Consider the following 13,555-nt stretch of genomic DNA (forward strand, 5'->3'; position numbering starts at 1 on the left):
GGGAATGGCAACAGGGGATGGATCACTTGATTATCTGTTCATTCCCTCTGAAACACCTGCCATTGGCCACAGTCAGAAGACAGGATACTGGGCTAGATGGACCTTTGGTCTAACCCAGTATGGCCATTCTTATGTTTTAATGGTTATATCAACCATTGAGAATTCTTTAGAAAATAACTGAAGTACAAATGGAAAAACTGATTAAAATTGATTATTTAAATCAAGGCTTCCCCCCACCCAAAAGAAAATAAATTCATGAAATGAACAGCCTTGACAGCATCAGTGACTGACAGCATCAGTGACTAACAGACTAACGCTCTCTATTTGTCCACAAAACAGGTACGATCATACCTAGCCATTGTGCTTACAACTCGGACTTAGGACAAGACAGATGAGGGGTCTGTGGAGAACAGGACCAAATCTAAGGATGAGAGGACAGATCAATTTCCATATTGTTTCCAATCTGCCCTGACAACGGTGCCAACAACAGTTTTGCCTCAAGGGCACTTGCTATTTGAAACCAACTGTTCTTTAGGACACCTAAGGGTGACAGCAGGTTTTAGCAACTACTGTCACACTTTAAGAGCCAAGTATGATATTTTTCTTAAAGACCATATTAAAGTTCTCTTGAGCGTGGCAAGAATGAAATGGTGGCAGGAATTAAACAGTCACAAAGTAGGGATATTTGCAAGCAGCTATAGATAGGTGTGGTAGAAACCCTGAATACATCAGCTGGTTGTATTCACAGCCTTTCATGAGAGCATTTCTTTTCACATGAGATCAGCACTGACCTTATTGGTTCTTCTATAGTGTCTTGGTACTTCTAGTGCGCTTTTCAGATAACTGAAGCAGGATTCACTCAAATCCTGAATAATCTTATTATTCAAGGTAGGCATGGAGGCTGATAAAGACGCCTGAGAGTCTTCCAAGGCTCCTGTTGAATTACAAATGTGGAAGCTGAAACTAAGCTACACTGCCAAGCCCCAGACATAAGCAAACTTGTGCAACCCTTTCCATCCCCACTCCATACAATACATCTTGTTCTAGGATATGTAACAAAGACATTTCTGATATTATTTCTGCAATCAAATCCTATATTTAACATTACACAGCTTAGGAAATAGTTACTAAAAGTCCATGTCACAGCCAGAAAAAAAAAGGGGGGGATGGGGGAGATCATCAGATTAATTGCTTTCTAGTGTTGGTAATAGTAGAGATGAGGCACACTCAGGAAGTTCAGAATCAGATACAAACTCTCCCAAAGTTCAGTAGAATTTTTTCCAGCTCTGAAGCTCCCATTTAAGACTATTTCTAATTAACTGTTCTAGTCCAAATTAGATTTTAAAGAACTATCAAATGGTATAGTTTTTTTAAAAAACTCTTACTTGTAAATATTACAAGAATATACATACACATAATGTTTTCCCTTTGTTTCCCCAAATGACTAAAATCAAACTCCCAGTTTTACCTGTGATGCAGGATATATTCTTGAAGCCAATCATTTCAAGTTTTGGTTTGATAATTTCCAAGAGTTCAGGAAGCTGAACAAAAACAGATATGCATATAACCATTATTATGAACACATATGGGTTTGTTCTCTCAAGGTCTGAAAATCTCCCATGCATTAAAAGGAGAGACTGTGTTATGTTTAAATACTGGGTATATTTTTACTGACTATTAAATGGGAATCAACAAGACCAAAATACATGACATATCCGAGAAAATGGCATTAAGCATTTGGTGCCCTCCCCCCACCATGGCCCTTCAAGGCAAAACATTAGAATTAACGAAACACCATATTACTCATATTATTGTAACAAGCTGGCTCCTTCAAAGGTTTTAGGAAGTTCAGTTTAATCAAAAGCACAGGAAACCCTCCAAGCAGATCTGTACAACCCAACCATCTGTGAGATTTAGAATTTTGCTTTAAACTCATTGTTAACAGTAAAATCTTGCTGAGGCTCAAAGGTTAAAATAGTAAATATTTGTTTAGACCAGAAATAGCTCAAAACATGAAGCCTGATTTTGCACTGTGCCCCTGGACACCAGGTCCTTGCTGTTCATCATTCACACAAGGAGAGGTGCAGGACTGGGGCAGTGCTAACTGGTGCCAAAAGTGAACGGAAAAATCTGGTTTCAGCAGCCAGTGCAACAGCTGCTGAAAAATTCATTATACTGAAAAACTAGACTCCTTAATTACCTGTACCTGGACTGGTAGCTCTGTAACCAACCAGATCTGAATAAAAACAACAGCGCCTCCCTAAAGCTTTGCTGCTTGTGATACCTCCCTACTTCGACTATGCTAGTTTCAGCACTAGTAAATATTTAAGATGTTGTGAGCAATATGCCAAACAGTATTGACATGTGATCAGTGAAAATGTTCTTGTACATATAGTAGCATGTACTAACCTGCTCCTTAAGTCTATCCAAATCTGCAGCAATATATACCAACTGAGTATTGGATATAGAAGGTAAACGCTGTGTTTCTGGAGCGCCATTTCCCTGGTCCTCACTGGGATTTGGGTTTACAGAGGATTCCTTGCTACTGGTTGCCACCGATTTTTTGTTGTCCTTTGTACTTTCATTGGAGATGGGCCTGAGCAAAAGCTGTAGTAGCCAAGTGAGAAATGAACTTCAATCTTTGAGAAGATAGTTACAGCTGAGCTCAAAATTGCAGTGTATAAAGTCTTCTGCAAATTTTTCCCAACACAGTACAACATTTGCAGAAGTTATAAGCATCTAAGTTTCTATTCTGCCTCGTTGTACTTGGTTTACATAGGGTTGTTCTTTTTTTTTTTTTTTTTTTTTTAATATTAACAAAAGGCCGCAGAATATCTAACATTGTACAGCATCATCTCAAGACCCTGGTGTGTAAAAATCAATGTCTTTAAAGAGATCTATGTATTCTGTATCTGAATCTGTTCTTTGGGCCAAAGTTCATAAAATGAGGTGATGACAGTCAAACCACTGTCATTGGTTTAGATTGCAGAGACTGGGAGAAGGATGGAAATTGAGAACTTGACTATGCTTTTTCATTTCACAAAGGATGTTGCAATTTTCACACTCCTAAAAATGTTACCCCTGTGAACTTTAGGGGTTCCACTGGCTGATTTCCCCAGCAGTATAGTGACACTGTAAACAATACTGCCATTTTTCAGTTGCAACATAGAAGAACTGAAGCATGAGTATCAGTCCCATTGTAATGACTTGAGAGGAGACAACTCTGTGAATGGGTTGTCTCTCTATGGCACTTTTTCATATAAGTAATGATTCAAGATAGTTCCCAACAGTGACCATTAACATTCTTTTGCAATATCTTTTTTAGTTTTAAGGCTCTATTTAAACTGTACTTGATACACATTTCTTAGTCTAAAAGGTACTAATATATTAGAAATTATAGACTTAAACTGAACACATTTCATTTGGTACGTATAGGCCATCAATAAGTATCAATGGCATAAGCATGTCATTCTCTTACCTCATTAATAAACACAGAGTAGCGTGCTAAAATCTGCAGTGTAAATTTCCATAGGCGGTGTGCTAATAATGGTAAAAACATCTGATCTGACCAACACTTCAGAAGACTCACCCATACCAGGTGAGTGGCCAAAAGGCAATATGAGCTTCCAGCTAAAAAAATAATTAGGGGATAATGGTTATATTACTAATCATGATTTAAGATCTTGTTTTGAAAATTTATTTTTCAAAGCTTATGGAACTGTACTTTTACTGTTAATTTTTTTAAATCAAAATACTTTGAACTTTAAAAATGACTTCAAAATGGTTTTCAACATCACCAAGATAATTTACTGAAATTGTTTAAAGCCAAATTTTTAATATCAGACCTACTTTCCCCTGGATCAAGTGTCCATTAACATTGCATAAATGTGCAACACAAAGGTGACATAAGAATCTTGCCCTTCGTTCAACTACATTGTCTCTATATTTACTGACTATTCACCTAATAGGATAACTAAAACTAGTTCTGAAAATTTTATCTTATCAGGTTTCACAAGGTACATTAAAAAAGTTACTAAGTTGACTGAGTGCATGAAAGTTGCCAATCAGAGCAGCAACTGTTCTGTGTCCTGACAACACAATGCAATAAACAGCAGCTGTTATCACTGTTCGGTACCAAAGGAGTGTTAAGTTCAATAAGTAAAAGCTACAATTACATGAATACTTTTAAAGCAGTTTTGGCAATCGAGTTATACAGTTTGCAAATGAATAGTACTTAGCTCTCAGTCTGTAAATGCTTTTCATTTAGTTTCTAAGATTAATGCATAAATCCTAGAAACAAAGGCAACGTGTCCCATATCTCCAACTCTGCTGTCCTGTTTTCTCATAATCTTTAGTCCTATGCTTAGAAAATTTGTTTTATACAGATTAGAGAGACTAATTCCATTAAAAAAACCAAACACTTTCACTGCCTTTAATGTTTCTTTTAAAAGGCCCTGTACGTTTCTCTCCTGGCTCTTCCCACAGCACCAGTCCTTTTCCTCCATTCCCATTTAATATGTTCTGCCTCCTAATTCACTCAATAGATTATAAATTCACTTTTCCAGTCTCCTAATACACTAAATAGATATGAATTCATTGCTCCTGTCTAATTTCTGGCCAATGTAGCAGACAAATGACTCCTAGAGTTGATGCCTATACTGCTGAGATTAATAAGTGCATTTGCTGCTTAGAAATGGTCATTTCTTCCTCACTTTCATAACTGTAGTGTTCTGAATAGGAAAGATGTTCGCGCCAATAGCATGGCATAATTTTTTAATTGCATCTTCTAGGAGACCTACATTAATTTAGATCCCTCATCTCATTTGTGTAAACCAGGTACCACTATTTGTATCAATGAGTTGATCTAGCCCATTTAATTGACTTACCAGTAAAAAAAAGACTGACATGATTTTAAGATCTAAAGCTTTGTGTGACTGATTACTCTAACAATCACTGTCACTACCTGGAAACAGTTTTATTTACACAATAAAAACTACAAGTTTTAGTAAAGGAAGTTTACCTGGTGCCTCTTCTAGGCTATCTGAAAGTGCAGCTTCTAAGGCTCCTGCTACCTCTCTAAATCTGACAGAAAGAAACAAATATTGTTCAGTATTACAAGTTATGATTATTTAAACTGGTGTCTAAACATGCCTTATACTATCAGCTGTATAAAGAAGGTGTGGATTTTGTTTGGGGAGATTTTTTTTTGTTTTTTACTTAGTTTGATCCCTAACTGGAAAGCATTTAAAAGAGAAATAATGGAATTTTCCAAGCAGAAATGAAGTGGGACAAGTGGGAAAGAGATTCAAGTTATAATCTTAAACATCCTGTAAAAAGCAGCAAGTTTGAGGATGATTCAGTGTCTATACTTTTAGTAAGAAACACTAACTTGTTTACTTTATTGCTTTCACACTGAAAAAGTCAACACATTATCTCACTTCTTACATTTGCTTTAGTTAACCTTCAGGTAGGTCACATGATCATGGTGCCTGTAGCTTTCTGCATGTTTGCTAATGAACAGTGAGTGGCACAAGGTCCTGCAAACAGTTCTGTACCTGATAAAAATCAATAGTTCCTCCCTTGATTTGGATGCCCTGACCTCTTTTTTTTTTTTTTTTAAACTACAAAAAACTTTGGGGGTTAGTACTGAAAACTTTCAATTCTCATTTCAACATACATTACCTAAACAGTGTACACAGCCTAAAGATATGTATCTGTTCAATAGCTATCACAACACTGCATACAACAAAGGCTTTGGACAGGCACCCATAGATGGATATTTAAGAGATTATGCAAGGGCAATTCACACCTCTTACCATCTGAGCTCAATGGAGGGGAGGGTGTGTGTGTGTGTGGGTGGGTGTGTGTGTGTGTGAGAGAGAGAGAGAGAGGGGGGGGGGGGTATACCAAGTTGTAAATATAGGAGACAATCTGAGACAAAGAGCTTCTGGTGGGATGAAACTGACACTCTCAGGGAGGGGACACTGTTTGTTGGGAGACAGTAAGAGAGACCTGCCCAGGTTCTCTGCCAAGGGATGACAAGCCTCTAGGTAAGACAGATGTGTGTAGACCTTTATTTTACGAATTCCTTATCTCTTATGCTATACTTCATTCTTACTGTTAAGATTACACAACTATTTTTTTAAAGGCTCTTTTGATCCACTGTTTACACCTCTGATCATAAGCTCCAGAAGGGAAAACTACACATACTGAGTCCAACTGGATCAGCTGAATAACCATAGCTGGTACACAGGCTACTTTAGCCCAGGACCTGGTCTAAGAGTGGAGAATTGCAGGATTCCATCCCAGAAAAGGTAAAGTCATGAGACCTAACACCTATGGAGGTACACCCAGTAAAATGAGAGAAGGGATTAGAGGTACAGCTAACCCAGAACCATGGCAGATTAATTGATACGATATTCAACCCTTTATTTTAGAGCTTTTAAAAAACAGAACTCTACCATGATAGCAAGTTTATTAAGCATTCCACCAGCCTTGCAAAAACTCTATTAAATCTACATTCTTTCTAATTCCAGGAAGAAGATAAGCAGAGACTGAGCTATAGAAGATGCACAAGGTTTGAAAACTAGTCTAGACCAGTCCCTGGCAGTCTTATCAGCAGTGACACTCTGTACCAACTTCACCATAACTCTAACTGGTTTTCTGGCTTGTCTAACTCAGTGAAAGTTGTATAAAATAATTACATGCCCTGGTAACCAGTTGCAGTATCCATGCTTTTTCTTCAGATTTATTTACATTTTGGCTTCTCCATTTTAAGAAAGCTGCTTTTATGTGACAAGTACAGCTCCCAGGGACAGAGGAGCTTTGGTTGTGGGCTACATTCTTTTGCCATGGCTAAACTTCGCTTTTGCTTCCTTCCTTACAAGTAAATAAATCCAATACTGACCTTATTTGGAAATAAACAGGCAAATTCCACTTATTGTTAAAGCTGAGGTAGGCAGGATGTAATCTTAATCTTTTCACGCTGGCCTGCGATCCACACTGACGTTCAAATCTCTGTATAAAATCCATGCTTATAGTGTATCTCTGTATGAAGAAAAAACACATTCTGACTACTATAATTTAGTTTTTCCTATTAAATAGTCAAGACTGTATGCTGATTCTATTATGTGGTCTATAAAGATTATAGTTGTACTCATTTCTCAAAGTCAGTTGACACTACCCCAACTTTCTAATCTCCATAGGTATGTCTACACTGCAAAAACACCACTCATGGCAGTGATCTCAGAGCCCGAGTCTACAGACTTGAGCTGAAGCTTCAGTTCTAAAAATAGCCATGTAGATGTTACCACTGAGGCTGGAGCTTGGGCTCCTGAAACCCACCCCCTCCCTGGGTTTCAGAGCCCAAGCAGCAACATCTACATGGCCATTCTTAGTGCCATAGCATGAGCCCCATGAGTCTGAGTCTATAAATCTGGGCTCAGAGACACACTGCCACAGGATTTATTTTGTAGTGTAGACATACCACATAAGGCCAGAGCCTGGGTTGCAATGGAACTGAAGCAATCATCCAGTTTATTCCATGGTGAAGGGAAATGAGACTGACCATGAATTATGCCATGAGTGTGCAAGTTCCATAGCTACACCTCCCTTTCATTGGTGCTCTGTACTTGTCCAAGTATACTGAACTAACAACTCAGAGGTGCTCCAGGACTTGTGAGCTGACCCAGTGGTCTGGAAGTGGAAGAAGAGACGCTCCCATGTTGCTCAGTGTTAGGAGAAGAGGAAGGTGGGAGCAGGTGATTGTGGGATAGTGTCAATGCCAGGCATGTAGGGATAAAGCTGTGAAGTAGGAACGGAATGAACTGGTGTGGGAAGGGAAGGAGGAGAGAATTTGAAATCGATTCATAGTATGAGGTTTACTTTGCACTATAGGTGTAATAAATTAGGCCCTTATTTTAGATAGCTATCTTAGATGTTTTTGGTTGTATACAGATGTTTTACAAATAAATAATTCAGAATAACTATCTAGACTACTTCCTTTCAGAGTCGTGTACCTCAAGTGGGATGTTTACAAGTACCTCAAAGCCATTCTGCATGGCTTTGAGGTATGTGATTCATCAAGACATACATTCGGTGTTTTGCAAGGCACAAAGCTAACCACCACCTGAGGAAAAGGAGATGCATTCTGAGTAGTTCTTTGTTACTATACAACATTTATGCACCATTTTATTCAAAAAGAGTGACATTAATGTAATGTTAAGGGTGAGATATCTAACAGAAATTAGGAAATGCAGAGTTAAGGTTAAAATCTGTCCTTCTTGCTCATTCTTTAAAATATGGTCTCCATACCATATGTTTGCCAAAAAATATGTAACAGAATACAAATCTGAGTTTCTTAACAACCTTATATATATATAATAAATTCAAGTACAACACATAGTCTGAGACTTGATCTAATTTACACATCTCACTGAGATTATTAAAAACAGAGCTGATGAAAACTGCTTCAGCAGTTCTATGATGCTTAAAGTTGAATAAGTGTAACATTCTAAGCCACACTAGCTTTGAAGTCACCTAAAAAAACCTGAACAAACTTAAATGTAACTTAAAATACTGAACCAATTTTATATGAACTTGGCTTGGTTTGCATTAGACAGAATAAAATTAACATGAGTTAAAGACTCCAAGACATAAGGGGTATGTCCACACTGCAATTAAAAACCTGCAGCTGGCCCATGCCAGCTGACTCGAGCTCACGGGGCTTGGGCTAAAAGGCTATTTAAGTGTGGTGTAGACATTTGGGCTTGGGCTGCAGCCTGTGCTTCAGGCCCAAGTGAGGTGGGTGGAGCGAACAGGGGCAGCGGACATAAAAAAAGGTACCACCCGCTTGTACTCACCAGGCGGCGCTCTGGCTCCTCGGTGGCACTGAAGGCCCCCGCTGCCAAAATGCCGACGAGGACCCAGAGCAAGTGAAGGCCCCCCGCCACCAAGGACCCGGAGCGCCGTCGGGTGAGTAAAAATTAAAAAAGGCGTTTATAAATTAAAAAGGCGCCACTTATGCTCAGAGGGGGAGCGGCCGCTCCCCCCCGGCTACGCTACTGGTGGGAGAGTTCCAGAGCTCAGGCTGCAGCTCAAGCCCAAACATCTACACCACAATTAAACAGCCCCTTAGTGCTAGCCAGCTGGCACGGGTCAGCCATGGGTTTTTCATTGCAGTGTAGACACAGCTTAAATGCCATTTCTTAGGCTAACCGTAGGGCAATGTACAGCAGTGCCATAAAACAGTCAGCATACACAGAGTTAATGTGCCATAGTGGAATCTGAGATACTGCAGTATTTCCCTTAAAAAGGAAACTCTTGGATACTACCTGATAGCTGTTGAAAAATGCTGCCTTTATAATCACCACCACCGTGCAAGTAACACCATACACACCCTCACTGCTTCGGATACTGAAACTCCTGTATGTCCTTAACCCAGGGGTCGGCAACCTACGGCACACGTGCCAAAGACGGCATGTGAGCCAATTTTTAATGTCACGCTGCTGCCTGCCGAGTCCCAGCCACCGGCCCCGCTCAGCCCACTGCCGAACCCAGGCCGGGACCCTGGCAGGCAGCAGCGTGCCATTAAAAATCCTGCCCACCCCGTCCCACTCTTCTCTGTCCCGTCCCACCCCCCCATGGTGGCTCCTGCTGCAGAGCAGGCAAGCTCCCCCCTCCCCCAGCATGCTGGGTTCCTGCCCCTCCTCCTCTCCCTCCCTGCCATCAATCAGCTGATGGCCCTTGCAAGCTTGCTGCTCCGGGGAGGAGGTGGAAAAGAAGTGGGGAAGGGGGGTGGAATCAGGGCACATCCCCTCCAGCCCCCTGCTGTGAGCCGCTCTGAGCAGGGGGCTGGGAGCAACCCCACAACCCCAGGCCTCTGCCCTGACCCCTGCTCCCCCCTCTCACACCCCCAGCCTCCTGCCCTGACCCCTGCACCCCCCCCACACACCCCCAGCCTCCTGCCCTGACCCCTGCACCCCACCCACACACCCCAAGCCTCCTGCCCTAACCCCTGCACCCCCCCACGGCCCCAGCCCTGACTCCAGTGCCCCCACACATACCCAGCCCACTCACATCCCATGTCCTGACTCTCGCACCCCCCACATTCCCACCCCCACCCTGAGCACCAAACGGGAGCTCCTGCACCCCCTGCACCAAATGGGAGCTGCCCAGGTAAGCACCCCACACTCAAACCCCAACCCTGAGCCCCCTCCCTCATTCTACCTCCTAGCAGGACCCTACACACCAACCCCGAGCTTGCTCCTTCATCCCCAGCCCTGTGCTCAGTGCACTCCCACCCTCAGCTCAGTGCAGAGAGAGAGAGAGGAAGAGAATGGGCTAGAACCAAGGAGAAGGTAGGTACCCACTCTATGTGGGCAGGGCTGGGATCCCACACCGGCAGCGGGCTGAGCGGGGCCGGCAGCCGGAACTCTGGCTGACAGGAGCCGGCGGACTGAACCCCAGACGGGCAGCGGGCTAAGTGGCAGCAGACTGAGCTGCTCAGCCCACTGCCAGTCTGGGGTCCCAGCTGCCAGCCCCGCTCAGCCCGCTGCCGGTCTGGGGTTCTGGCTGCCAGCCCCTTGCCAGCCAGGGTCCCGGCCGCAGGCCCTGCTCAGCCTGCTGCCGGCCTAGGTGAACGGAACCCCAGGCTGGCAGTGGGCTGAGCAGGCCGGTGGCGTAAGATCAGCATTTTAATTTAATTTTAAATGAAGCTTCTTAAACATTTTGAAAACCTTGTTTACTTTACATACGACAATAGTTTAGTTATATGATATACAGACTTATAGAGACCTTCTAAAAACGTGAAAATGTATTACTGACACATGAAACCTTAAAGTGAATAAATGAAGACTCGGCACACCACTTCTGAAAGGCTGCCAACCTCTGCCTTAACCAATCCCTGGGGCTGGCCATTTATCCAGATCTGTCTAATAAGTAGTCGTTGGCTTTTTGGAATAAGCATCAATGAATCACACCACATTTCTGATTTGAACAGAGCATCTCTGCTGCAGTGCGTTTGTAATGGTAGGACCTTTACCACATACTGCAGCGTTGTGTGCAGTGGTGTGCAAAAATCTCTTATGAAGCACTAAAACATCTACAAAAAGAAGGCCTAAAGCTACTGTTAGGTAGCTTACTTTTTTAAATTCTCATTGGTCTTAGGACCTACAACAAGGATATTAAGCTCCTGGCCAGCCTTGAAACTGAAGAAACTATTAGAACTAGTCTTCAATGGCAACTTACAGTATGGTTTGCCCCGAGATGGTTAAAGCACAGTTCCATTTTGGCATGTGGAGAAGATCAGCAAAATTCTTAACCCATAAGTCATTTTGACACTTGAAATTTTAATTTCTTATTGATTTTAGGTTAAAATATTTTAATGACTCAGATTCAGAATTGCTAAATTCTCATTTAAGTAGTCAGTTGGAGAAGTACTCTATTTTGATTGCATGGTGTAACTGAAGGTCAAATTCTTTTAATCTGGATTATGGATCAATATCAGATTAATTTTAAAAGGTTTTTTTTTTTTTTTTTTTAACATGGAGATAAGCTTTCAATAAAGATACAAAGATTCCAATTTAACCTGAGCAGCATGAAGAACAAAAGCACTATGCAACTGATACACTGTCATACACAGGGCATTCAATGGAACATTGAAGAGCAGCTGATGCTTTATGGAAAACTGAAAAGCATTCTCTTTAGAAACAAACACACACATACACATTTGCTGTATTTCCTTATCCAAGACAGCTGCATGAAAACAGGATCTCTTTCTTTAACCTCCTTATGATGCTTGTCCCTTATTTAAGCCCCGAACCCGCAAGCACATGTGCTTAACTTTAGGCATGTGAGTAATTACATTGTGTGTTTACAGGAAGGAGACCTTAAATTCTAAGAGAAATTGATCTGTTTTTATTACAGATAGTTTTGCATGAAAATAGGGAGAACCACTTGACAGATACACCTACATATGCAAAGAGTTCAACATTTTCTTAAACAGTCCATTTGTACTGATGTACCTGGTATGCCTCCTCCCTCTCCCACCTTGAGATCGTTTGTTACAAATAGTCACTTCACCATCTTAAAAGGAGTAATGTAAGAATCCTTTTCAATAGAGCTAGTTACAAAGAGGATTCTATCAATTAAGAGAGTACAAGTAAGAAAAATAAACCACAAGAAAACTATTTTGACATTCTGGTTTAGATAAGGACACAGGCATCTCACCATCTGAACGCATGACAAAAGAGGAAGGCTTACCATTTCCTAGTTTGTCATCTGTTCAGATGGCAAGCTGCAGTCTCTATGCCCTACTCTACATCAGACTGAGCTTCCAGCTGACAAGTATCAGTAAAATGTCATCTCTCACAGATATACAGTAACATTGTTCACAATTATGAAAAAACTGTAGTGACAAGTATTTCCATACACTTCATAATCCATTTTTGAACACACATAGTAAATATTTATGACATTATAAAGCAGTTCTTTCAAGAGTCCATTTCTCCAAAGTCTTATTTACATACACATTCCCTCAAAATACTTGAATTATTCAAGCTGCCCTCTGAAACACCTTTAGTCACAGCATTGTTAGTGATGAAAAAGGCTAAAGGTTGAGAGAGAAAGATGGGATGTCAAAGAAGGTGGGTTTTTTTTGTTTTTTTTTAACCTTTCCACAGTAAAGGGCAAGTCACATTCAAATGCCAAGTTGCTTCCCAGATGTTTAACTAACACAACAGCGGTCTATTTCTAGTAGTTCCAGCCTTAAACATTCAGTTCTCCCTTTCCCTCCTTTATTTACATTGTGTTTTTCTATAAACTAGAGATATCTGCTGTCTTGCAAAGGTTAAGACCAAATTCACATGACCGTACAAGTCCCACTAACATCAAATGCGTGGGCAGAATGCATGCTGAAGGCAGAATTTGCTCCTAAAAAAGTTAAAATAGAGTTTAAACTATCACATGATCTCTACCACACTATCTTATTTGGAGGCGTGCAGCAACATGAATTTTCACAATAGAATCTGAAAAAACAAGCTAGAGAACATGACACACAAGTTCTTCCCCACATCAGAGTTATAGCAAATGTAAAAACATGTAAAATTACCTCATGAAATACATCGGGGTTTCCAGGGTTAAAAAGTGATTGTAATTTTTCTTCTAAGCCATGTACTATTTCTGGCCACACTGAATTCACTAAAAAATCATATCCAGGAACAATATTTGCTTTTTCACTGCAAGAGGATAAATATTTCATTTATTGCAAAAAAAATTTCATAAAAAGGTAAGTTTAACTCATGAAAGTTCAAATTTGGAAATAATGTTAACCAAAACTCAGGCACTGCATTACATAGGCATGTTATATAGGCATGTTTACTCAGCTAAACCAGTTCTTTCTTTCTATGTTCTTCACAATTTTCATATTTATTATGTCTACATTGGAGCACCATATTTGAGACAACCAAATTTGTTCCAATTTAATACATTTTTTAGAAAAACAATAGTTTTATGTAGAAGCACATTTTTAGTAAATTCTGAAAAAACACAAATATTT

At 40.6% G+C, this 13,555-nt stretch overlaps 1 protein-coding gene across 2 annotated transcripts in view; it reads right to left on the reverse strand.

Moving 5' to 3' along the window:
• COG2 (component of oligomeric golgi complex 2) overlaps positions 1-13,555 on the reverse strand; it is a 44,691-nt gene that overhangs the window by 8,708 nt on the left and 22,428 nt on the right. For both annotated transcript variants that reach the window (XM_048843908.2, XM_048843907.2), the window contains 7 exons: positions 13,109-13,235; positions 6,908-7,047; positions 5,021-5,082; positions 3,479-3,630; positions 2,410-2,607; positions 1,469-1,541; positions 792-934 (listed from right to left, as the gene is read on the reverse strand). In XM_048843908.2, the coding sequence (XP_048699865.1) occupies positions 792-934; positions 1,469-1,541; positions 2,410-2,607; positions 3,479-3,630; positions 5,021-5,082; positions 6,908-7,047; positions 13,109-13,235 (895 nt within the window). The remainder of the gene's footprint in view (positions 1-791; positions 935-1,468; positions 1,542-2,409; positions 2,608-3,478; positions 3,631-5,020; positions 5,083-6,907; positions 7,048-13,108; positions 13,236-13,555) is intronic.

The sequence above is a fragment of the Caretta caretta genome, chromosome 3 (genome assembly GCF_965140235.1).
Source record: "Caretta caretta isolate rCarCar2 chromosome 3, rCarCar1.hap1, whole genome shotgun sequence".
Lineage (NCBI taxonomy): Eukaryota > Metazoa > Chordata > Testudines > Cheloniidae > Caretta > Caretta caretta.